The 24,751-nt window shown below is 38.6% G+C and overlaps 2 protein-coding genes across 11 annotated transcripts in view; one reads left to right on the plus strand and one right to left on the minus strand.

The window, feature by feature from the left end:
* Gdap2 (ganglioside induced differentiation associated protein 2) overlaps window positions 1-22,847 on the minus strand; it is a 41,802-nt gene extending 18,955 nt beyond the window's left edge. The window contains exons 1-8 of one of the 6 annotated variants that reach the window (XM_010631178.3): window positions 22,658-22,846; window positions 14,223-14,463; window positions 13,204-13,343; window positions 11,290-11,443; window positions 10,808-10,896; window positions 7,658-7,734; window positions 5,034-5,193; window positions 2,534-2,690 (exon numbers count right to left, since the gene is read on the minus strand). In XM_010631178.3, the coding sequence (XP_010629480.1) occupies window positions 2,534-2,690; window positions 5,034-5,193; window positions 7,658-7,734; window positions 10,808-10,896; window positions 11,290-11,443; window positions 13,204-13,343; window positions 14,223-14,398 (953 nt within the window). In that variant the 5' untranslated portion in view covers window positions 14,399-14,463; window positions 22,658-22,846. Of the gene's footprint in view, window positions 1-2,533; window positions 2,691-5,033; window positions 5,194-7,657; window positions 7,735-10,807; window positions 10,897-11,289; window positions 11,444-13,203; window positions 13,344-14,222; window positions 14,464-16,299; window positions 16,318-22,314; window positions 22,625-22,657 lie in introns of those variants that run through there. The other 5 variants (XM_010631174.3, XM_010631175.3, XM_033758260.1 and 2 more) reach the window with 5 other exon arrangements.
* Window positions 22,815-24,751, plus strand: part of Wdr3 (WD repeat domain 3) — a 31,882-nt gene continuing 29,945 nt past the window's right edge. Inside the window, exons 1-2 of one of the 5 annotated variants that reach the window (XM_010631184.2) lie at window positions 22,815-22,878; window positions 23,107-23,288. The gene's annotated coding sequence lies outside the window, so the exon portion shown is untranslated. Of the gene's footprint in view, window positions 22,879-22,901; window positions 22,998-23,106; window positions 23,289-23,337; window positions 23,523-24,751 lie in introns of those variants that run through there. The other 4 variants (XM_010631180.3, XM_010631181.3, XM_010631183.3 and 1 more) reach the window with 4 other exon arrangements.

Genomic DNA, 24,751 nt, shown 5'->3' on the forward strand with positions numbered 1-24,751 from the left:
GAGATAATCAAAATTCCTCCCAACTGTAATGTGCTGCTGAGAGATCACAAGACAGTGATGCTGAAAGTGTGGCTGCAGAACCTTGAAGAGGTCTCAAGACACCATATGGGGGTTTGAAAAGTGAAAATTATTTTCCTAACAACATTAAAACACTATTTGCCTTTTTTGCTGTGTTGCATTAAAAAGCAACTGCTGGGGGCCAGGGATTTAGTTCAGTGGTTCCACTGCCTGCCTCGCAGTGGAACCTAAATTAAATCAACTCTTAAGAACATCTTTTGAATATTAATGTGCAACAAAAAGATCAGAACATATAAAACTCTTCTGCATACTCAGGCTGTCTTGAAGAAAAGCACTATGTGGTTGTCTAAGTTGTAAGCAGGACCAGTTGCTCTCTCCAAGGAGTACCACTTTCACCTCAAGACTGGCAGGCAAAGTGCAGTTATTTAGCATGACTTGTTTTCTCAGAAATGCATAAATGATCCAGTCATTTCAAGAAAAATACAATTTGCTGTCAATGACAAAACTTGAACCTTAAATATGTATGTACACACACATATGTATACGAGTGTATAATTTTGGAAAATTTGTATCAACACTCGAAGCTGGTCAATTCTTAAGATTTAAAGACTTTCCTAATGAAACTGGTGCTAGTACTAACAAATATAATTATTTGGCCTTATCTACTGAAATGTGTCAATATTTGGAAGAGATAAAAGTATTTTCTAAAAGATCTATTTATCATGTTATAAAGTAATGCCACAAATTCCTGCTATATCTGTTTAAAGTATACCATAGGACAACATGTTTTAATATAGAATACAAAAATCTATGGTTATGGTTTGAGATTCCATATTACAACTTATTTAAGAAATTACATCATTCATCAAATATCAAAGAAAGGTATCCTCAGTTGTTTGAAATGGGTATTAAAATACTCCTCCATTTTATAATCATGTATTGGAATGATTTATGAATTTTTTAAAAATACAAAACTGTACTATTATCATAACTGAAAGTTTTTGATAAAATAGGATGAGTTTTTTAAAATAAATGTTTTCTGATATGATAAATATCGATAAATGTAAACAAAAGCTTTTTGGGGTCCTCAACAATTTTTAAGAATGCAAAGGGATTCTGGAACCAAAAACTTTCAGATTTACTAGCAATGCACAAGCCATAATGTGGACACATTAAAAAATATATATATATAGGGCCGGGGATTTAGCTCAGTGGTTCCGCTGCCCGCCTTGCAAGTGCAAGGACCTGAGTTGGATCCCCAGTATAAAAAAAAAGAAAGAAAGAAAGAAAGAAAGAAAGAAAGAAAGAAAGAAAGAAAGAAAGAAAAAAAAAATATATATATATGGCAGTCACATGAAGGGGAGCTCAGTCACTTTATTCAAAGAAAAATATGTGTCAGATGATTCTTATACATGGCCAGGTTAGATACCTTTGAAATTATCACTTGATTCTGACTGTGCTTTGAAAAAACTGTTCATTGGTGCCCCCTTGTGGCAAACATGCTCTTTATTTTACTTATTTGTTTTTTTAAATAAAATCAGAATAAAATGAAGAGCTGGGACTGAGGATACACAAAATTTCAATTCTTTAAGAGACTCCAGAGATCATCTAGTCCAAATCCCATTTTATGAAAACAGCTTGACAACATTAAGACATCATTACATATATAATAGGGGCCATGCTATGCCTTGAATAGGTTCAGGGGATGAAAAGTATGCAAAAAGAGGCACCTCTTCCATATTTGAAAGATAAAGCACAGGACTGAGGGACGAGAGTATTTCAGTAAAAGGAACAAGAAAGCTCACAGGTAAAACATACCATGGCTTGCTCAGGATTGACGAGGATAGCAAGGAACAAGTTAAGAGCTTGACAAATACCAGATGGTATACCAAGCTCATTACATTATTTTACTCCTTTCCACCCTTCAAGACGTTACCTCTCTACCAACTGTACAAGACAATACAGCAAGAAGCCATTTACAGTTTATCTTTTTTTTCCTCTAAAATGTTTTGAAAAGCAACTAGCTTTAACTAAAGTTATTAATTGTTGGAAGAACTTAATCTATAAGTACAAAAGCTACATTTTTAAAAAGATTTATTAAAAAATGGAGTGGGTCAGATACTTTCAAGATCCTTTGGATAAGCTGAGAAGAAATAAAAGTTTTAATGGAACTAAACTTTAATTATAAATATACTAAAAACTTTATAACTACTTTTCCCTTTGCTTAATTTCTACTTCTACAATATAACCTCCCACAGAGGCACTGCAATCAGAGTAGACAGAGCAGAAGTCATGTGTTTCAACATTGGCTTTACCACGTATTAACTGGGACCACTGACACATCACTTACACTAAGCTCTGCTTATACAAAATGGGGACAGGAGCTCCCTGACTAGAGTGTCGTGAAGAAACACGAGAACATATTATGTGTGTATATAAAGTAGCAGCAAGTGTCAGGTTCTTTTCTGGTTTCCCATGTCTTCATGTGTCTAACAGTCCCAACAGTTTGCCTTACTTTCTTTGATGCTGCTTCTGCAGGGCTGCCTCAGACAATTGTCCCTGAAGGATCAGTTTTCTTTGCTTATCAATATCTCCTTCCATTCTAGCAAAAGCATGAGAGCCAATGAAAGACAGATCATCTCTCAAGCCTTCATCTTCTTCTTCTTGGTTGTCTGTAATAAAAATACTGCTATCAACAGACAGCTGATGACAAAGTGAGGAAACAAATGAAACAGACTCTGAGTGCTGAAGCAGGAAGGACCGTGAGCGAACTGAAAAACTGCGATGGGCATTTTGTGAGAATGAAACTCAAATACGATTTAGGCATTTGAACAAGTGAAATAATGAAAGAAATTGCTTGTCCATGTGTGATGGAAGTTTTAGGAATATATGATATCAAATCATGGTGACCTGGGTGTAAACTTCAGAAAGAAAGAATACAATGGGATCATCGGCAGAAAAACAGAACTAAACTCTCTTTTGGTTTAAACATGGCTCATGGTGTTTGAGACCATCTACAGAGCATTACTTTAGGAGGGAACCCTGGCCCTTTGTCACATAATCAGCTAATGAAGTCAGGTAGGCCAGGATCACAGGCTATGATCTATATTCACTAAGAAACATAAACTGTCATTTAGCACCTTGGTTTTCTGCCCTAATCATACTAAAGTAATCATTCTGGTGCATAAAAGTCGTTTACACTGTGAATTAAGAAGCAAACTTTCTGGTCTACACATGTAAGCCTTTTGAGTTTGGCTAGTAGAAACCACTCTGTTAGGAACAGATCAGCTCTTAATGCAAGCGCTTACTAACCTGTTAACAAAAACAGAAACAGAAAAACAAACTTTGGACCATGGGGAATTTCCCAAAGCAGTGCCACCTGTGAATCCCATCAGCTGGGATTTCTCTACTTCATTGATACTCAAATTGTGACATGCAAACAGCTTAAAAGGCCTGGTTTCATTTCGTTCATGAGTGAATCTTTAACAGAAAAGTAATAATATATGTGTATGTGTATGTGTTTGTACAGATTTAACATTCTAATTGAAAGTATTTATGAACATATGAACTTGAAAGCCTGTTTTCTGAGACAGAAAGGCTTAGAAAAGGGAGCCTGTGGCTAATGAGAGCCTTATCTACTGCCTGGATGTGCCATTTTCAAATCGGTACTGCTCTTCCCTGCTCATCTCACTAAATGCATTTTATGGAGGAAAAATGTATGCTGTAGTGGTAGTCACAAGTATGAGCACTGGTAAGTAACTCCGGCATTATTTTAAAGATCTACTCTACCGGATACTCCTCCAGGGTCACGGTGACCGTCCAGCAAAGCCTGGTCTGACATTTCCATCTGATACCATTTGTAATTCCCTCCACTTGTCCCAAGGCTGCCCACTGGTGATAAAGAGGAGTTGAGTAAGCTTCTACAGACTTTAACCTGGTGGTTATCTTTAACAGAAGGGTTTACAGCAGGAATCTCACAGTAATTCCTAAGCTGCTGAATGCTTCAGGTCCAGCACTGAGCAAATAAGGCACGTCCAGAGAGAAGGTATTTATGACTTGATATACGTACGTGCGAAGACAGAAGCTTTCATACAGCATAGATTCAAAAGCAGCTTCCATGCTAACATGCTATGCGACTATTTCAACCTACATGAGTATAAAATCTAAAGAAATAAAATTAATGTTCATAGGATTGTTGCTTTAGTATTTCGTATATTACATATGTCTTTTATTTTATTATTATTATTATTATTTATTTATTTATTTTTATTTTTTTGGTATCCGGGATTGAACTCAGGTCCTTGTGCTTGCAAGGCAGGCCACCGAACTGCTGAGCTAAATCCCTGGCCCTTACATATGTCTTTTAGAGGGCACTGTTTAAACTGTTTAAAGCTTTAGGTAATGTGCTTGGTTTCTGTCTTCAGTGTCCTGCTTGACAAAAGCTTTGCTACACTTTGAATATTACATTCACCTCTGAGTCCCCACTGCCTAACACAGGCTTCGTATAATAGCTGTCTACCTATCCACACACCTTCCTACTTATATATATCTATTTTAAAATTTGAAGAAAGGAGCTAAAGGTGTAGGGAAGGTGGGATGTGTAGGGGAAGGGAAATAAAGGAAAAGAAAAAAATGTGAGATAATGAAAAGATGGAAATAAAGTGCTTGTAGATGGGGAGGGGGAGAGGGGGTGAAGGGAGGGCAGGGACAAGGGGAAAAAATGAGAATCAAGACCTGTCATGTAGAGGTACAAATTCCCAACAACGAATATAACTGCACTGTATCCCTAAAATGTCCCAATAAACTCAATTAAAGCTGAAACAAAAATTTGAAGAAGAAAAATCTCAATAAGACTAGGACTCTGAACTTTTAAAGTGCTCTGGATTTTAGAGTCACGCTAACAGAATTTTCTGATGGTCAAGCTCAACTTCCTACCTCTGAGATGGTTGGTATTTCATCAGGAGCTCAGCTTCCTTTAAAAGGAACATTAAGGAAGGCACAACTGTACGACTCACCCTCTGGAGCACCAGGTTTTTCGCTTATTCTGATCTGCCGTTCAGGCACCACAGGCTCCCCTTCGGCATTTCCAATATCTGCAGGTAGGTATGGCAATGATCGACTTTCCTCCTTTAATGACCTTGGGAAGTACAGAGGTAGCAGCTTTTGGTAAGTAGCCTGTGTCAGAAAAGCAAGGAATTCTGTGAAAATATAGAAGTAATGAAGCAGCCCGAGCAGTGCTTGAACAGCGAAGACAGCCGCCAAGAGCAGAAGCCTGAACACTGCTGAGCTCACACTGCTTACTCTCTGGGACCCTAAGTTACTGTGTGCTGAGATCAGGATACTGTGAGTTAAACAGGGCGTCCCTCACAGCAATGCAAAGGAAACTGAACCCAGAATTCATTATATTAAGTTCTGCTCCTCCTGTCCATGCCCCGACTTTCCCTTACTAGAGATGTCCGTCTTTCAAACCCAGCTTACATGCTACTTCCTCAAGCTCAGTGTGTTTTCGGGCTCCACTGACACAGCTTCTGTTCTTGTTTTTTGTTTTTAAACATCCTAACTATCTGTGGAAGACTGTTTCATGACCTTTCGCTTTTCAAAGACCAAAGATAAATTTCATTAAAAAAAAAAAACTCATTCTATCTTATAATTTCCACACAGGTTGATTCAATGCACTCTCTTTATAAATTCACAGTAGGTAAAGTGCATTTGATTTTCTTATTTTTCCTAAATCATGAGACTTTTTTTTTTTTTGGTACTAGCAATCAAACTCAGGACCTTGTGCTTGTGAGGCAGTCAGCAGAACCACTGAGCTAAATCCCCAGCCCGAGACATTTTATCACCCTAAAAGTTATTTTATTATTATTCAGGATCACTCATTGATTGTTCCAAACTATAATAAAAAAAAAGACTCAATTAAAATAGTAGGAAAACAAAAGAACAATGGAATCACTCAGGATGATGAAATCATTCAAGAAATCACTATCCTCCAGTTTTCTGTGTTGCACATGCGACTGTGTCACCTTTTAAGTAGGTGTATAAAAAGACTGCAGATACTAGTTTATCGTCTTTTAAAAATCTAAAATATAATTTACATAACACAAATTAACCCTTTGAAAGTGTATAATTCAGTAATAAAAGATGTTGTATAATCACTACCAGCATCGAATTTCACAGCATTTTCATTACTCATCAGCAGTTATTCTAGCTCTCCTCTCCCCTCTCCAACCCCTGGCAACTACTCATTTATCTGTCTTGATGGATTCACTCGTTTTGGACATTACACATAAGTAGAACACAATACGCAGTTCTTTCTATCTGGTTTCTTTCATTTAGCATAATGTTTTCAAGGTTTACCTGGTTGTAGCATGTGTTAGTACTTTGTTCCTTTTTTTATAGCTGAATAATAGCTCATTATATGCGTAACCTAATTCTGTTTATTAATTCAACATTTGAGTTGTTTCACTTTTTGGTTATCATGGATTATATTGCAATATTTTTCCACAAGTTTTTGTGTGGACATGAGTTTTTCTCTTCTGCATATATATTAATCAGAGCAGGTCTTCTACATTACATGGGAACTGTATGTTTAACTTTCTCAAGAAGTACCACAGTTTTTCAAAGCAGCTGTATCATTTTTATATTCCCACTATGTTCAAGGTCTCCAGCTTCTATGTACCTTTGCCAACACTTGTTATCATCTGCCTTAGTAATCACAGCCATTCCAGGGGGAGCAGAGTGGTATATCATTATGGTTTTGACTTGCATTTCCAAAATGGTTAATGTCACAGAGCATCTTTTCATTGATGACTGCTCATTTGTATATCTTCTTTGAAGAAATGTACATTAACCTTTTTCCCCCCTTACTTTCTCTGTTTTATGGTCCTTTCTCTTCTTAAAAAGCTTGCTAGCCAGGGAAGACTGACTGACTTCCAGAGCTAGCTAATTTTTGAGGATATTATAAAATGTACTTGGAGACACATCTTACATGTACAAATTAACCACTTGTACTCCTATTTTTCCTTCCCTATTTTACCAGAGTGCTGAGAGGTTATATTACTTCTGAAGGATACAACACTGAGAAATATTAGAAGTTGAATTGGACAGAGCACTGTTAAGCCTACAAAAGCTCAGTAAGATTAAGATCTGATTTCGTAAAATGGCTCTGAATTAAGCTGAAACAAACTAAAGTCGACCACATACAATAGAACATGTAAACCTCACAACCCTCCCAGGGCTAGCCCTAGTCCGCCGTCACCCGTGTGCAGGTCAGGGAGCCACCGCAGCTTCAGTAGCTGAGCCACAGCTTTCTGCCTCAGCAGCCCTGATGCCAAGTGCTCAGGCTGCAACGCGATGCCTTGAAATCCGGCCCAGGCAGCAAAGCAGGGCAACTTTGCTGTGAGATTTCACTCGACACTGCAACAGTCCAGTGGCACAAAACACGGATGAAAAGCTCTTTTCGACCTGTTTGTAGTTTCCAATATAATTTTTTCCAATGAATGATGGTAACTGCTACTGCCAAATGAGTGCATAGCTGATTAGGATTTGTCTGCTGGAAAAGCAGTAAATAGACAATGACAAAACGAAAGCAAACAAGGAAAAAGAAGATTTCAATATTGCAAAATAATTAATAAAATACCTCTTCAAGTTCAGTGACAGCAAATACCACTTTTTCAATGGTATCACCGTGAATCTCTAGGAATCTCCTTACAGTTCCTGAAGAAGAGAACAGAATGACTACTCAATAAGAAATTACTTACAAAGAATGTTGTAGTGGACCACTTCTCGTTTCATTCAGTGTGTGTGCAGGGATCCCTTATCAGAGAAGCCCACCCAGGCTGTCCTTTATGAAAACTCCTCCCTGACTTACTATGCTCCAGAGCATCTGTCGCAGATATTTTATGGAGTTCTTTGCTTCCTGTATAACCTCTCCGCCCTCAGTCTTTAGCCACTAGACCGAGAGCTGTGTAACAGTGCAAGCTTTACTTTATTTACTGCTCTATTTCCAGGGTCTATAACACAGCCTGGCACAGAAGATGCTGATGAAAGACAATTTTTCCTCGCCCAGCATGCTGCTCCCCTTATGCCCTGGGCCTCTCTCCTTCACCAGACCCATCTAGCGCAAGTGGAAAGCACCAGTGTCTTCCACTCATTTAGTTAGTATTAGATGTCTCACTCATCCCCTCTTCTCTTCTCAAAACCAAACATGAATTAACTTGTTAAATTCCTATGTTATCCTGATTTTTCTCTATCAGCTTCTTAATAACAGGGCCTTTTCTCAGTTCTTAAGTTACTGGAATTTCTCAGTCCTTTATAATGTTCATGCCCTCATCTTTTTAAAACATTCTACATGGCTTTGTTGGCAACACTTTTTACTTTTTTGATACACGCATTCCCCTTAGCTCACTAATTTGCTCAAATGCTGATAGGTCTTAAGTTTTTATGTACTATTTTCTAACACAAACACAGAATTACCTATTCCCTACTGGGCATATCCTTACAGATAACCTAGAGATCTCAAACTTACCCTGTCTAAACCTGACCCCAACAGGTCTAAATCCTGCCCTCTAGCTTCTCTCCTCCGTTCCTTATCTTAGTTGCACATCAACACCCAACCAGGCACACAAGCTAGAATCCTGAATTGGCTTTGATGGTTCCTTCCCCTTTTCCTTTAAATGGTTTCTGTGATGTTCTAAATTTACTGCTAACATTTCTAACATATATTTCTTCTCTCACCTTCCTTCAAGTTCTCAACACCCACAGACTTTTCACAATGAGCTCTTAAATCTTTTTTGCCTTCCATTTCCAAGTCTACATATTCACTGCTGCCCGAGTTATATTCTTATGCTGCCTTTCTTATTAAACATTCGTGGTAGTTCTGTGCTGCTCCAAAGTTAAGATTCAAAGTTGCTAGAGCGACACTCCAGCTGACCCCAACTAAGCACTGCTCCCCACTCCCCACCTAAGACCTATTTCCAGTCATTCTCCAACTATCTTCAGATCTAGCCGAAACTGCTTCTTTGCTACACTGCAACATGCTACTTTCTTTTGCTCTTATGCTGAACTACCTTCGTTTGCAGTGTTTACTTTTGACTGTAGTACCATCCATCTACCATTCTCTACTCTTGTTTTAAGACCCAGTCAAAAGCCATCTCCTTGGTTCGAAATTACACTCTTCTCTGTGCTCGTCCTACACAGGTTGAGTTATAACAGTGAAAGTTTGGTTTATGATTTTTCAACTTCACTCTGGGCTTCTTGGGAGGTAACACCATCTTAACTTGGGTAGCATGTGTTAATTCATTTAAACACTCCTCTGTATGTGAACTTTTCATAGCATTTTATAGCCAGACGTTTTCAAGGCCAAATACACATTACATTGAAATTACATTAAGGCCTAGCACATGTTGGGGACATGGATATGCAATCATTCAAAATTAACTAGTAACTCAACAATGTACAGCTCTAGTTATATATTGATTTCCTTAGTTAATACTGTATTTCAAGAATCTACTAAGGCAGCCTCATTTGTTAAAGGACTTTATATTCTTCTCTCTTAGGTGAAAGACGTACTTTCCTTTATATCTCTCTGTTCCGATTTTCTTTTTCTTAAAACATAAACTTTTAAAGTCAAGATTTTGTTTTATCCTATTTATATTTACACCAAGCCTTAATGTTCACACATTAACAGTTACTCAGCCTGTGACTGTGGTACTTCCTTTGAAAGACAAATTACAATCTCAAATAGTAACCAAACTGAATTCCCTCAATAGAGCTAGCTCATTTAGAAGAGCAATTCTGCATAAAAGGGGAAATACATCATCATTCTCAGGTTTAGTGCTGGCTGTGAGTTCACAAGATTCCCTCCAAAGTTTCACACGTGTGCGGTTCCCCACATCCAGTTAAAATGCTATGTGCTTAAAATTTAGTGAATACCTTTTAACTGGTGAGAAAGATGGATGTTAAGACTGATGGATGGTGAGAATATAGGATGTTAAAATTTCCAACTTGGAAACACAATTAGAATAAACACTTTTTTCTTCATTTTTTTCTTCATCTTTTTTCTTACCATCACAACCTCTTGTATAAAGCACATAGCCTAACCAACGTTACTCAATTTGTGTTGAATGAATAGATTACCAGCTAAATTTATTTCAATATGGATGTTTCTTAACGCTTTTTCTGGAGAACTGAACAGCCCATGAACTAACAATAACAAAAAAAAGTCTTGATAATGCTACACAGGTTTCAAATGAAATACAGTAAATTTTGATAGGGTTTTTTTTTTTTTTTTTTTTTAACCGAGGATCGAACTTGGTTCCTTGTGCTTGAAAGGTAGGCAGCGGAACCACTGAGTTAAACCTCTGGCCTGGGGTCAGTCTTTTAGAACCTAAATGCATGGCTTAATACTCCAATAGTACAATGAAAACTGTTCACGGTTTACATTGTAAAGTGCTTCACAAATGTGCCATGATGTAATCCATTTGACTGCACGGCGGCTGCAGACGATCCTGAGTTCTGATTCAACTACCCAGTGCACTGGCCAGGCTTTCTGGTTTGGTTCATTTTAACACTCAACAAATAAGTCTTCTAAGCCTTTATTCAAAGGGATAAAAATCTTGACCTGAGAAAATAAACCGAGAGCTCCAGAAGCTGTCAGTGGACACTGCCCTCTAGACTGTCATGCTCACTTAATCACTGAATCTTCTTTGGCTGTGACTATTTATTCAGGGATAAAAAGAACTGCATTTAACATTTTCGATTTATGTGCCACATCTCCAATATTACTTACGGAGTGCTATGTGCGTTGCATCCTCCAAGGGATAACCTCGTTTTGCAGAATTGATGACACAGAATCCAACAGAAGACATTGACTGCTCTCTGTAATCAAAACAAAATGCAAAACTTGTTCTACAGATATTTATAATATATACTTAACTTCCAGGTGACAACCAACTTTTCCTTCCCTACTTCCTCAACAAGTTTACTAACAATGGGTAAGCCAGTTGTACTATTTAATAATTATATGAACATTTCATTATGATCATTAGGGGATATATATTTCAAGTAAAGATTGAAAGACATGTTAATCAGTTAAATTCTCAAGTCACTTAAATTGTCCTCATTATACTGGTTATAATTAATTCTAATTTCAGGGCCCACCTAAATTATATAAGTCCCTCAAAATTTGACTTCCACAGCTAGGTTTCATCTTTAAATCCTTGGCCTTTAACAATGTTTGCCATGCTAGTCCAGGAAATGAGTACACCATACTTTGCTAGCTGAAGTACATTTCTGTAGCAGCTGTACAGGGAACTCTCAGCTGCTGTGCGATAGCGGCTCTTGTACTTTGGCCCCACTGTGTGAATGATGAACCGAGCAGCTAGATTAAAACCTTTCGTCAATTTTGCTTCACCTGTTCGGCAACCTGGGAACAATGGAAACACCCATTAAGTCTGCAGATGTTAGGGAAAATATCAGATCACAGCATAGAACAGAAACAGTACCAATACCTTTGACAAGTTGCAGATCAAACACAAGTATTTATTTCTGCTTGTTCCCATTCTCAATATGAGAATGAAGCAATGCAATGGGTATAAGTGCAAAGAAAATGGGAGCAACACGAAGCAGAGAAGAATCACCAGTATTCAAAGGTACAAAGTCAATGGATGAAGAATAAATGACTCAACAGAGTGGAGAAACCTGACTGCCTGCGCAAAATGGTAACCAACATGAGGCAATGTGACCGGTATGGAAAGACAGCGTCAGATTCCAGGCCGATGGCTTTAGTTTAAACCCTCAATTCTCCAGGTTTCTGGTCTATCATCTGGGGCAGGTGTCTCCTCCTGTTTTGATTTCCTACTTAAGGGGAAACTAGTAGCACTTACTTCACAAGATTAAGTGAGCCAATGCATTAGCTATTATTATACTACAAAGGCTCAGCAAATGTTGGGTCTCAGTACTTCTACAACTATGTGTAACGTGAGACTAAAAATAAAAGGAGGCTAGGGTTAAAAGGTTATATAAAATCGGTCAAGTCCACAACTTTATCCCAGCCACAAGAAGGGAAAGATTTCTTTACCACCATGGCATCACAGAAGGAGTTTATTCTTCTCTCACAGTAAACATTCAGTTTCTTGATCAGATGATACCATTCTTTTTCTATCACTTTTTTCAAAAAGCCAATACGTATTTCTGCTCAAACTGTAGAATTTTTCTTACACTATAAAGCAGTTTCAGTGTTCAATGGCAGAGATCAGGAAAGCAAGATTTTATACTGGAATTGAACCCAGGGCTTTTTTGAACTGAGCTGTATCTCCAGCCCTTTAAAAAAATGTTGTTTTTGAGACAGTGTCTTGGTGACAGGCTAGACTCAAATTTGCAATCCTCCTCCCTCAGCCTCCCAGAGGTATGCTTTACCATACCTGTCTGAAGTTCACGTTTTCCATGCTGAACATAAATGTTACTCATTCTTTGAATATAAAGCTTTTTGTATAATGGGAACACAATTTCACAGTATTCCATTTGAGCTCAAATAACTATAAAGGGATGGTAGGTCGGTAATTTTTAAAAAATTAAAGCAAATAAGATTCTGAACCAGAAGAACTCTTCCTATCTCCATTTCCATAGCAATATTCCCAGAAGCATGTTCTGATCAAAACAAACAAAAGGCAGCAGGTAAAAATTAACTGAGAATGTATGTATTCCTACAATGCACTGTGAATTTATTAGTAAGTCAATTTTCATTTCAGAAGTATACCACTGTATCCAGGTGGTGTACAGAGAGAGAGAGAGAGAGAGAGACAGAGAGAGAGAGAGAGAGAGAAATTTTCTATCAATATCAAAACATGATGCATAATTTTCAGTGAATGATAAGTGTTTTATAAGGCTTATCAGTGCAAGAAAATATAGTCAGGAAAATGGCAGCAATGATCTAACGACTACAAGGATTGTCATTTTAAAATTCAAACACATGACAGAGGAGCTTTACTGGCAAAAAAACCCTCAAGGCTCAGCTTTTAACACCTTGTGAGGTTTTCAAAAGCTGTTTTACTTAGTTCTAACAAAAAAAAAATACGTACAGCTACATAATTTTCTCACTTAAAATTAAATCTTGCCTTTCTGAGGCAGAAGAACACAAAAATAAATAATTCCTAGGGAATAACATACCTAAGTAAATTCACTCACCTTTCAGCTTCTGTAGGTCCTCCTTCAAATCAGGCCCTGCAAGCATGAAGATACTTTCTGACACAGGGTTCTTATCTGTGAGGTTTTCATTGCTGGTATTCACAATGGCTGTACAGTTCAATAATGCCACATCACCTTTCCTAAATAAGCAGAGAGAAGTGTACGGAAGAAGAGATGAGACACATACTTTCTAATTCCTTCAAAACATTCTAACATTGCCTCTTTTACAAGGTTAGTTTTGCTTGCTCACGATCTATCTACAAAGGAAATTCCTGACTCAGAAATTTAATCTGGCTTATTTGATACAGCTTTAATGCAACTGTTACTCCCCAACCCAAAACTCATGAAACCATTCTGTCCCACATTTGCTTAATACCTATTTCTTTTGTTGTAACAGAATGCTTACAAAAATGAAAGTGGTTGCTTTAAAGAGTTTAGAAATAGCAGCAGTTAGTCATAAAGGCAAAAAGTAGAAACACCACCAATTTCCATCAAGCTGGTAAACATGGGATATTCATTCAATAGGATATTATCAGCCATAAAGAGGTACTAATTCATACTATATTCAAACCATTATGCTAAGCCACAAAAACTTCAAATGTTATTGTATGGATTCCATTTACATGAAATGTCCAAAACAGGAAAATTTACAAAGAGAGAGAGTAGACTGAAGATACAAACTAACGTATAGTGACAGAAAAATCATTGGAAGTCTGGGGATGTGGAAACACAAGGAAGGGCATGAGGGAAAGACTACAAAGCCTATAAACAACTTCTGAAGTCAATGGATATATTTACTACCTTACTTGTAGTAAGCTTTATAGATGTAGACATATGACAAAACTTAACAAATTGTAGGGCCAGGGATTTAGCTCAGCGGTTCGGTGGCCTGCCTTGCAAGCACAAGGACCCGAGTTCAATCCCCGGTACCATACAAAACAAAACAAAACAAAAAAGAGCTTAGAGGAAATTATGAGAAAGTGTTATTGGATCATGATATTATATAGTCGAAAATTTACCAAAGAACCACTTTTCCATTGATAAGCTTATTATAAAGAAAAGGTGATCTAATAATATCTTCCTGAAATGTTTCAGCTGTAGTATCAGAAGAATTTAATTCATCTTCACATGAGTCACCCCAGCTTAGCAGAGTATCCACATCCACAAACTGGGAAGGTGCACCCAAGGGATCCATGGAATGAGTTTCAGCTTGTCTTTTTCCAAATTCCTCAGCAATTCAACAATCCCTGAAGACTTTAGCTTAAAAAAAGAGAAAGGATCACTTTATCAGGGAAACAAAGACATTACCTCAATCCTACTAAATAGCAACAAAACTACCCTTTTGTGAAATGCTTCAATAGTACACCATATGATTTTAGTCATTTAAATAGTCCAGGAGCAATAATGGACAACAAAGAATCCAGACAGCTTTTCTAAAACAGGAATAAAGGGCATTATTTAAGCATAAATTCTCTTCAAAGAATCACAGCCATTAAAACAATCACATGACCCATCAGCTGTACTTCTCTGAAATAGGACTGTTCATTTAACATTCACTGAGTGTCCACTACTTTTTTAAAAAAGTGCTAGGTGCTGCAAGAAACACAAAGTTAAACAATATGTATAATCTAAAGAATTCAGTTTGATAATAGTAATGTGGAGAATGTGCAGAGTAAGACAAAATGAGAACTATGAGAAGTGAGGTGGTTACTATAATCAAGTGCTAATAATAAATGTTTCAACTAAGTGGCAAGTAAGATAGAGGATCCATGGATTTAAGAGGCAACGTACAATGGAAGAATGAACAGAATTTGACAATTTATAAGATATGGTTATGGTAGGTGATTGGCGGTAGAGAATTAATAATAATTAGAAAGGAGGAGATAAGAGCATCCAGAGTGTCAAGTACTGGAGTGAAGTTATGGGAAATTTCACCAGACAAAAAGATTATTCAATCTGCCAATAAGGCACACAACTGTTTCTGTAAAACAGATCCATTCATTCAATAAATCTGTATAAGCATCTATTAAATATTAAATACGTTCCAGGCACGGGGGAATATACTAGCAAATAAGATAAAGTCCATGGTGTTGGGGAGCTTGTTTTTTTTGTTGTTGTTGTTTTTTTGTTTTTTGAGGCAGGGTCTCACTATGTAGTTGAGACTGACCTGGAACTCACTATGTAGCCCAGGCAGGTCTCAAACTCACAGCAATCCTCCTGCCTCAGCCTCCCGAGTGCTGGGATTACAGGCGTGTGCCACCACCCTGGGCTTGGGGAGCTTGTATTTTAATGGAGAAGAGATTATAAAGAAGCAAGAAAGCATCTATCAGAATGACTTGAGGCAAAATATGAGAGAAAAGTTGACACCTGAACAGAGAGCTCAAGTGAAAAAAAGGCTTGTGTAGCTCTTGGGAGTGCTTTGGACTGAAGAAATAGCAAGTGCAAAAGCTGAAAGGGCAGAAAGGAGTTTGCTATATTCCAGGAAGAGCCAAGAGGTTAACTTGGCTACAGTGAAATATGCTGGGTAATGAGTGGTTATGAGGTGGGCAAGAGAGGGAAATGTCTGGTGATGCAGTTTCTAAGCTATCGTAAGAAATTTAGATCTTATTCTAAATATAAGTGGAAGCTACTAGAGGATCTTGATCAAGATAACTAACTATAAGTAATATTAAAAATATACTAATACAACGAAATAAAGAATGGGCAAGAGCATAAGTAGGATCAGTAGAAAATGACACGATATTCTAGGTGAGATAGTGGTGCTGAAAAATGTTAGATTTAGATGTAATTTGAAGGTAGAGTCAACAAGACTTGCTAAATGACTTGCTAAATGAATGTAGAAGGTGAGGAGAAAAGAGCAGAATCAAAGATGATTCCTAGATTACTTACTGGAGTAATTACGCAGATGGTAGCTATGCAGAAGAGGAAGACTGGAGTAAATTGTGGGGTAGTGGCAATGAGAGATTTTTGCCTCTTACACCTTTTTAGATGTGCTAAGATTGAGACAATCGTTATGAGGGCCAGTACCTATGTCAAACATAAAACTAGCTATGTAAGGCTAGAGCTCAGAGAAGAGGTTGAATTAAGGATACAAACCTGCTGGGCATGGTGGCACATGCCTGTAATTCCAGCACTCGGCAGGCTGAGGCAGGAGGATCGCTGTGAGTTCGAGACCAGCCTGGGCTACACAGTGAGTTCCAGGTCAGTCTCAACTACATAGTGAGACCCTGTCTCAAAAAACAAGACAAACCAAAAAGATACAAACCTGAAAGTGTTAGCAAATAGATTAATATTCAAAGTGCAGGAATTTTACAAGATCACCTAGTGAGTGAGTAAATTCAAATGGGGAAAAGAGCTCCAAGGAATAAATCCTCAGCAAAATTTAGAGCTTGGAAGGAAAACAAGTCAGAAAGTGGGACATAGAAAAAGACTGATTAGAATGGAAGGAAAACCAGAAAAGTATGGAAGCCTAAGCCAAGTAAAGAAATATTCTAAGCTGGAGTGCTTGAGAAGCAACAGCTCAAGTTAAATGTTACCAGAAGGCTGAGTAACAGGACTTGTGGGTTTTGTTAAGTAGGAGGTTACTGGTAGCATAAAAATACGTACATAAAATTAGGTAGATGACGAAGGAAAGATGTATAAACTTCTTTGAAATTTTTCGGTACGATCCTACCACTTGTTGTCAGAATCAATGAGAACAGGAATGCCCTTTCATGACAAATTACTTGATGTTTCTTGCTGAGGCATGGGACACTAGCTGGAATGAAATACGGATCTAGTGCAATATGCTAATTCTGTACCAATACGGTATTACAGATAGGAAATACGGTGATTTATGTAACACTTTAGAAAGATCTTGCAGATTACACCTGTATGTGAGGACTATTCTTATTTGAATAGTCGTTGGTATTTGCTTCATCCAATCTGCCTCTGAAAATGGACAGTTATGTTTTGCCATCCACCCCAATCAGTCAGACTTGATCTGGACAAACTGAACAGAGAACAAATGAAGACTATACTCCATAGCTAAAGTGGCTCCAATGGTGAAAGACATTACAGAAATTCATAACCTCAAAAATAAGTGGATTTTTTGACAATGGCTCATAAAAAGCTCTTAATCGTTATACATTTTAAAAATCCCAATAACACATACATAGTTTTCAGTTTGCAAAGTTGAATGCTAACTTTCAGAACAAAAGTCCTTGTTTAAAATAACCTTTCTGATTCTAAGCAATACCCACTTACAGAACCCATGAGGAGCACCAAAAAGTTAAGCAGAAAGAAAAACTCTAGATTTTTAGTAGTTCTCACTTGATTCTGTGATAGGTAAAATCATTGAACCTAGATTCTTTACTATATTAAGGTGACTATTTCCTCATTCACTTATATAATGAGGCAGGAGTAGTATGGTACAATGCAAGAGCTTGTGTTCTGAATCAAAAGTCCTGAGCTTAGATCCAGGACTCAACAGCTGTATTATCGGGCCAGGGACTTAGCTCAGCGGTTCGGTGACCTGCCTTGCAAGCACAAGGACCCTAGTTCAATCCCCAGTACCAAAAAAACAAAAACAAAAACAAAAACAAAACAAAACAAAAAAAAGGGTCAATAGCTATGTTATCCTTAAAGCTAAGCCAGAATTTATTTCTAAAATAGGTTTAATTAATTCCTAGGGTTACCGTGAGAATTAAATAAGATAATCTGGGTCAAATTGCATAGCAGAGCATCTGGCATAAAGCAAGGAATATTAAAAGCTACTTGTTATAACTTTCTCAGAGTCAAAAAGTCTCCTGCACCAGTCTTGAGATGAAGTTTGACAAAGACCAAAATGCTGTCAACGACATTAATGGTCACCAACCGAAGGAAACTCAAATTGCTGAGTAAAGATATGTATCTCAAAGTCATGACTTCCTTTGTAAATCCCTAGATAAACCCAACATCTGTTTTTTTCCAATTCTGTTCTTGTCCCACCTTAAAACAAAGTCACATAATCACATAATCAGCAATCCTGATTGCTGCCAAAACCTGCATCAGCCAGGCCCTCTGTTTACACCACTGAGCAGCTGTTTTAATTATTCCTGGTGGATCTGTGATCCCACAGCGCATCTGTGGTACAGTCTCTAGGATGTCCTTCAGTGACACCCACTCCAGACGTTAATGCAGTGCGCCACTGCTTTCCACAATGAATACACCTAGACTATTTAACCAACTGGATTTTGCAGAAATAATAGGAACAACTCTTTCAAAGATGTGTCATGAAAGATGCAGCAACTTTGCCCTTACTATCTCTTAAACTGCTCAGAAGAAGCTGGCCCCTATGACTTGGGGACATTCTTGCAGCCATGGAAAGGTCCACCTGGGAAAAAACTGAAAGTTCTGGCCAACAACCAGCATCATCTGCCACACACACAAAGAATCACAGTGGAAGAGGGTCCTCCAGCCTCAGTTGGCTTTGAAGTGACTTTACACCCAGCTGACCTTTTAAGTACCAAGACTGCTGCTTCAAGGTCAATAATAACTTTTTTTTTTTTTTTTTTGGTACTGCGGATTGAACTCAGGACCCTGCACTTGTGAGGCAGGCAGCAGCACCACTGAGCTAAATCCCTGGCCCTAAAGACATTTTTTGTTTTGTTTTTGCTAAAATAGTAACTTCTGAAACATCAAATCAAAAGTTAATCAAATTTCAATCACATTTCCAATTGATTATTTCCTCCTTGAAACTCTTATTATCTTTTCTGAGGTACCTCTCAGTTTTTACATCTCTAATCATACTTTGTCATACAACTTGTTAGATCTTCTCCCCGACTCTTCAAATTCACTGTGACCCACTAGACAATGAGTAAGACAATGAGTGTTAAATGAGTAATAAATAATGCTCCTACCTCTTACTGTACAGCAAAATTTAACAGCATTTTATCAAAAGTATTTTATCATTTAACAAAGGCTGAATTCTTTTGCAATTAGGTCTCTGAATAGAAACTGATTTCCCTCACCAGAAAGAGATTCCCTCCTGCAACACAAATACACTTTGGCTATTGCAAAACGAGGAGGTGGATTTTTTGGAAATGGGGAAAAGGATGGGGGAGACGAGAGGGTAGGGAGGGTATAAAGGGATGGAAAATGATCAAACAAGATACATTATATACATAAAGCAATTGCTCAAAATGAGTGTAATTATTATATTGCAAACATGCACTAATAAAGAAATTTCAAAAACTAAAATTTATTAAAGTTAAATTTCTAAAAATGGAGGAGCAAACCTAAACTGGAGAGGAAGACCTGATCTTGAACAATGGCTCTTTACATTCTAAAGGTCATAGGCCTTTGAGAATCACATCAAAGACTTTTCTACCTCCAAAAGTATGTGTGCAAGACTTCATACCAGCGCAGATTTTTTTGTTTTGTTTTGTTTTTTGTACCGGGGAATGAACTTGGGTCCTTGTGCTTGTGAGTCAGGCAGCAGAACCACTGAGCTAAATCCCTGGCCCTATACCAGCACAGAAGACTTAGATTAAGATCGAATGCTAAAAAGAATTCAAACTGAGGGCTCAAGCAAGGAAGAGAGTAATCTATAGACAAAGCCAAAAATTTGGATAACATTACAGGGAAGCAAGTTTACTCACTGAAAATCAATTGACCAGTCCTTTACTTTGGACAACTTCATAAGCAAACAGTAAGCTTTGTAAAAACAGGCTCCTAAAGAGTATTATTGTCTTATGATCAAATAGTCAACACTAGGCAAACAGAAGATTCTAGAATGGATCAGATCTATTTCCTTAGCCATACTTGTTTTGTTCCTTAGTGGAAAACAAAGGACCTAAAGACAAAAAGAATTTACTATGTGTTTTTTTGTTTTTTTTTGAGACAAGGTCTCAATATGTAGTTAAGATGGACCTAGTACTCACTGTGTAGCCCAGGCTGGCCTTGAACTAACAGCGATCTTCCTGCCTCAGCCTCCCGAGTGCTGGGATTACAGGCGTGAGCCACCACACCTGGCTACTATGTATTTATAATTGAAATTATAAAGTTAATAGTTTTCACCATACTGGGGCTTCCATCTTTTCCCCCCAAATCCTGTCACTTTTTAGTTTAAGAAGACCTCTAAATAATGCTCTATACAAATAACTACATTGGCTAGGAGATCAGATTTTATTGTTCAAGATTGAGCAGAATCAGGCAGAATATCTTGGATCACTGTCTCAAAAAATCTGATATGTCTGGATAAAGAGAAAGTACCATCATTTAAGAGAAAAATGAGAATTAGTAACTTTTATCTTACCTTCAAAATTATTATATTGATTAGACTGGCCTACAAATAAGTACAAAGAGAGTAGATCCATGTATCTGACCTCTAATAATTACCAGTTCTACACTATTTCACTGTTTTTTGCATAAATTATACTTTAATCAGTCTTTTAATATTTAACAGTTAAGCATATATTAGAATATTTATACACACACTCCCACTGCAATACCAAATCTATCATACTTAAGAATCAGTCTATGCAAATAGAAAGTGATTTTTTAAAAGTTTCTCTGATAAACAACTAAAGTGTACAAATATGTGAACAAGAGGTGAAGGGAGGGTGGAGAGAGGAAAGGAGAGTGGATCTAAAAAGAATGAATATGTGTTAGGTAAATGTACAACTCCCCAGGATGAATGTAATTATTATGTAAACATGTACTAATAAAAATAAAAACTTAAAAAACTGAACTATAAGTACAGTATAACAAAAACATTTTAAATCCATCAATGAACCCAGGCTAAATATAACACCATCATTTAAAAACACCCAAAGCCTATATCCCAATAGTGAATTCGCAGTACAATTTATATTTAAATCAACTAAGCTATGCTTCAATTGTAAGTATTAATATGTTGGGCAATTTAAAATAAATAATAAAGTAGGGTTAAGTCCTTGAAATAATGCATAACACATTTTATAAGATGCATTATCTTAGTACTCAGTCACAGTTCTTGTTATCAATCCTTATCAAACTAATTTTTCCATATGTTACTCCCCATTTTTAATAATGTTAATTTTTGTTTTGTTTTTTGAGACAGGGTCTCACTATGTAGTTGAAACTGACCTGGAACTCACTATGTAGACCAGGCTGGTCTGGAACTCACAGAGATCCTCCTGCCCCAGCCTCCCAAGTGCTGGGATTATGGGCGTGCGGCTAATAATGCTAATTTTTTAAAAAAAGGTAAAATCATGACACATATGAAAGTCAACAAGGGCTCAAGATTGTGTTTGTTTTAAAAAGCAGTAAGACAGACAGCAAATACAGGAAATCTCAAAATTAAACACATAAATAGATCAGGAATTTTGAAATGAGTGTGCAACGGGAGGCAAAACTTCCACGCAATCTGTAGGAGACAGGAAAGAATCTCTCATATTCATAAATGAAAATTTCTTATCACAGATATCAGTTACATTTTACAATCTTAAAATCACTCCCTTTGAATCAGATAATCTAGGGAGTTTCGTGAATCTGAACTACCCAATTTTTCACTGAAGCACATTTTCCCTATGATGCAACACCTACAAGAAATGACAATACTCCACCATCCAAATGCTCCCCTCCCTACCAGACTTCTTGAAATAAGTCTGTTGCCAGTTTCTTGCCTTTTCATTCACCAAGCTACAGTAATCTTGTTTCAAAACACCTATGCTGGTACAGTTATCCAGTTTCATCTGATGCATTACCCACTCCTACAATTTTCTCGAATAAGGAAGATTTGCTGAACAAGTCTTAAAAACACGAAGGCAGATAATGTAGACAATTTCTAAGCTGGTTGCAAATGTCTTGTTCGGTAGGAGGTGGTGGGAGCGCACTTCTTTTGCAGAGCTATATGCCGGCTTTTATTTGGCACAGCTATAGATACCAGAACTCATTTCTAAAACTTCTGGGCAGCTCAAGAATAAAAGAGGACCGAACTGCAAGATTTCCCACCTAACAACAGAATGACCTAAGATTCAATCAAAGATTCATCAAAGCCAGCCCGGTCACTTCCCCATTATCCCGAGAGCGGAAACATAAAGCCAAACCAATGTCACTCCAGGGACTGCAGGGACCCAGACGACTTAGCACGCTGGGCTCAGCACCTACCCAGTTCTACCCGAGCTGCTCTGGGTGTGTGAAACGCCCAGTCCACAGGGGCGGCAGCAATGGGCTCCACCACTCGCCGCCCAACGAATGCCCAGCGCATCCCAGGACGCGCACCTCATGGGCGACGGCGCCACAGTCCCCGCGCCTGGCTGTTGACCCTCGCTCTTCTCATGGAGACTGCGACCCAGAGAGCACCTGGGCTGAAAGCCCAATTCACAGCCGGGAAAGAAAGGGCAGACTCATTCTTCCAGAAAAGTGACAGGGCGAACGCTCCCAGCCCGGTCCCGTGAGCCGCCGGCCGCACCCCCGGGCCGTCCCCGCCGGGTTCCGTCCCGCCTCTCACAGCGCTCCGGCGGTCCCATCCGTGCGGCGGTAGGGCGGTTTAGACTCCTGGTAGAAGGCGGCCGAGAGACCTATCCAGAAGACGCTCGCCAGGAGTGCAGAGGCTGAGACCAGTCTCCGGAGGCTGGCGCGACTAGCTGCAAAGGCTCCGAGCACGAGCTTCCGCTCCCAGCCACCGCTGCCCAATCAACGCTCGGCTCCTTTGTCACTTCCTCCTCGAAGGTAAAGGGAACGTCGGGCGGAAGTGAGTCGCGGACCGGAAGGGGCGGGCCCCATAGGCGGGTCTAGTCGTCTAGAACCTCGTGGAAGCCGAGGTGGGTCCTGTGGCTCTGTTGCTCCAGGTGAATTGGTTTGCTGCATTGATCTATCGCGTGCGTTTGGCGGATCAGGGCTGAAGCCCTAGTGGCTTCGGAAACATTAAGGCGGGGGATATTTGCGATCTCTTTCTAGGGTCGAGGAAACCCAAGTGACTGTAGACGTCCTCAGAGCAGTAGGTGGAGGCAGCTCAGCTACTCCCGGGGCTGATCGCGCGTGTGGACGGGCTCGCCTGAGGATGCTCTGCAATGTTCTCGGTGTGCGGAACCCTCCTTGCGTTCTCTTGACCGAAGACTTGCCTTAGGGACGTGTGACAGGTCTGTTACCACGGCCCAGGTCTTGCGTGCATCATGGAAATGACGTGTTGGGAGTGGGGGACATTTTGGGTTTAGAAGCGGTGAGAAAGAAGTCTCGATTAGGTCGTGAACTCTCGCCAGAAGAAGAGATCTGTGCATGTGAAACAGAAGTGACCAGTGCCAGGCTGTAAGGGAGGTAGTCTGAACGTCGAAGCAGTGAAAATTGCTGTGAGAATCAGGCTTGTGGATAAAGAGGTGGGTCTCAGACAACAACCCTTTTAAAGATAGGTGGCTGGGAGGATGCATGTTATTATAGGTGAGAGGATGGTACAAAAAAGTCGGTTACAGGACAAGGAAGGTGATCAGGCAGACCAGAGAAGTTATTTGAGAAATAAAGAGGTATAGAAAGGATAGCTTACTGGAAATCGACACTTTTATTAAGGGATTGGGGTAAAAACAGTGGATTTGAAAAAGGTTAATGAAGAAGCATGGAAGTGGGGGTGTTAGGTGGAAAACTAATAGTAATCCAGTTATAAGAGCTGGAATTGAAAGTAGTGAAAAAAGAGATCCTGCATAAGAGAAACAATCAGGTCAAGTTGACAGACATTAAAAAAAAAAAAAAAAAAAAAGCAGTTTAGGAGCTAGGAATTTAATTCAGTGGCGCTCCGTGCCTGCCTCGCACAAGGTCCTGAGTTCTATCCCGTTGTGGGTTGAGGGGAGCAGCTTAACGTAGTGCTTAAAAGCAGAAACTTTGGAGTTACACTGGCTGGATTGGAATCTGGCTTTGGCATTTGCTAGCTGGAAGACTTTGGGCTGTTAACATTTCTGCATCATCTAGGATCCTTGTCTGTCAAGACAAGAAAAGTAGCCTTCTTTATTATTGTGGAGTATTTTGTATATTTATGTTTACTAAATATTTTTACTAAATAATTTTACGAGTGTTTTGCAGACATCGATTCATTAAATTACTCATAAAGAGGCAACTGAAGATGTTTATTAGTTATATACATTTAACGTGTCAGTTACCATCTCTTAAGTACTCAAAATCTTGGATGCTATGTATTTTATTAATGAGCTAAAGGTTAATGAAAAGTTTTAAGCCTGGACAGCTGAGGAAAATCTGTGTTGTAGCACCAGAAAATGTGAGAGGAGGTTAGGAAGTAAAGTTGTATTAGCTGTGGACAGTTTAATTAAATAATACTGTAAGGTATGCAGAGGGATAGAAATTATTTGGAACAGTATAATTAGTATTTATGTAGATGGATAGGGCTGGAAATGGAGATATCGGAGCCCCTGGGCCTAGGCATGATATGTGAATTCTCCTCAGAAAATACTGTAGAAGGAAGTGGTAGATATCCAGAGACTAATGTGAGAAGCAATCACAGTTTCGAGGCTGGAAGAAGTAGGAAATTGAGGAAGAATTTGGACCTGGGATTTGGATCAGAGTTCCATCCCTGGTACCAAAAAAAAAAAAAAAAAAAAAA

This window comes from Fukomys damarensis, unplaced genomic scaffold (genome assembly GCF_012274545.1).
Source record: "Fukomys damarensis isolate Sample0158 unplaced genomic scaffold, DMR_v1.0_HiC HiC_scaffold_33, whole genome shotgun sequence".
NCBI lineage: Eukaryota > Metazoa > Chordata > Mammalia > Rodentia > Bathyergidae > Fukomys > Fukomys damarensis.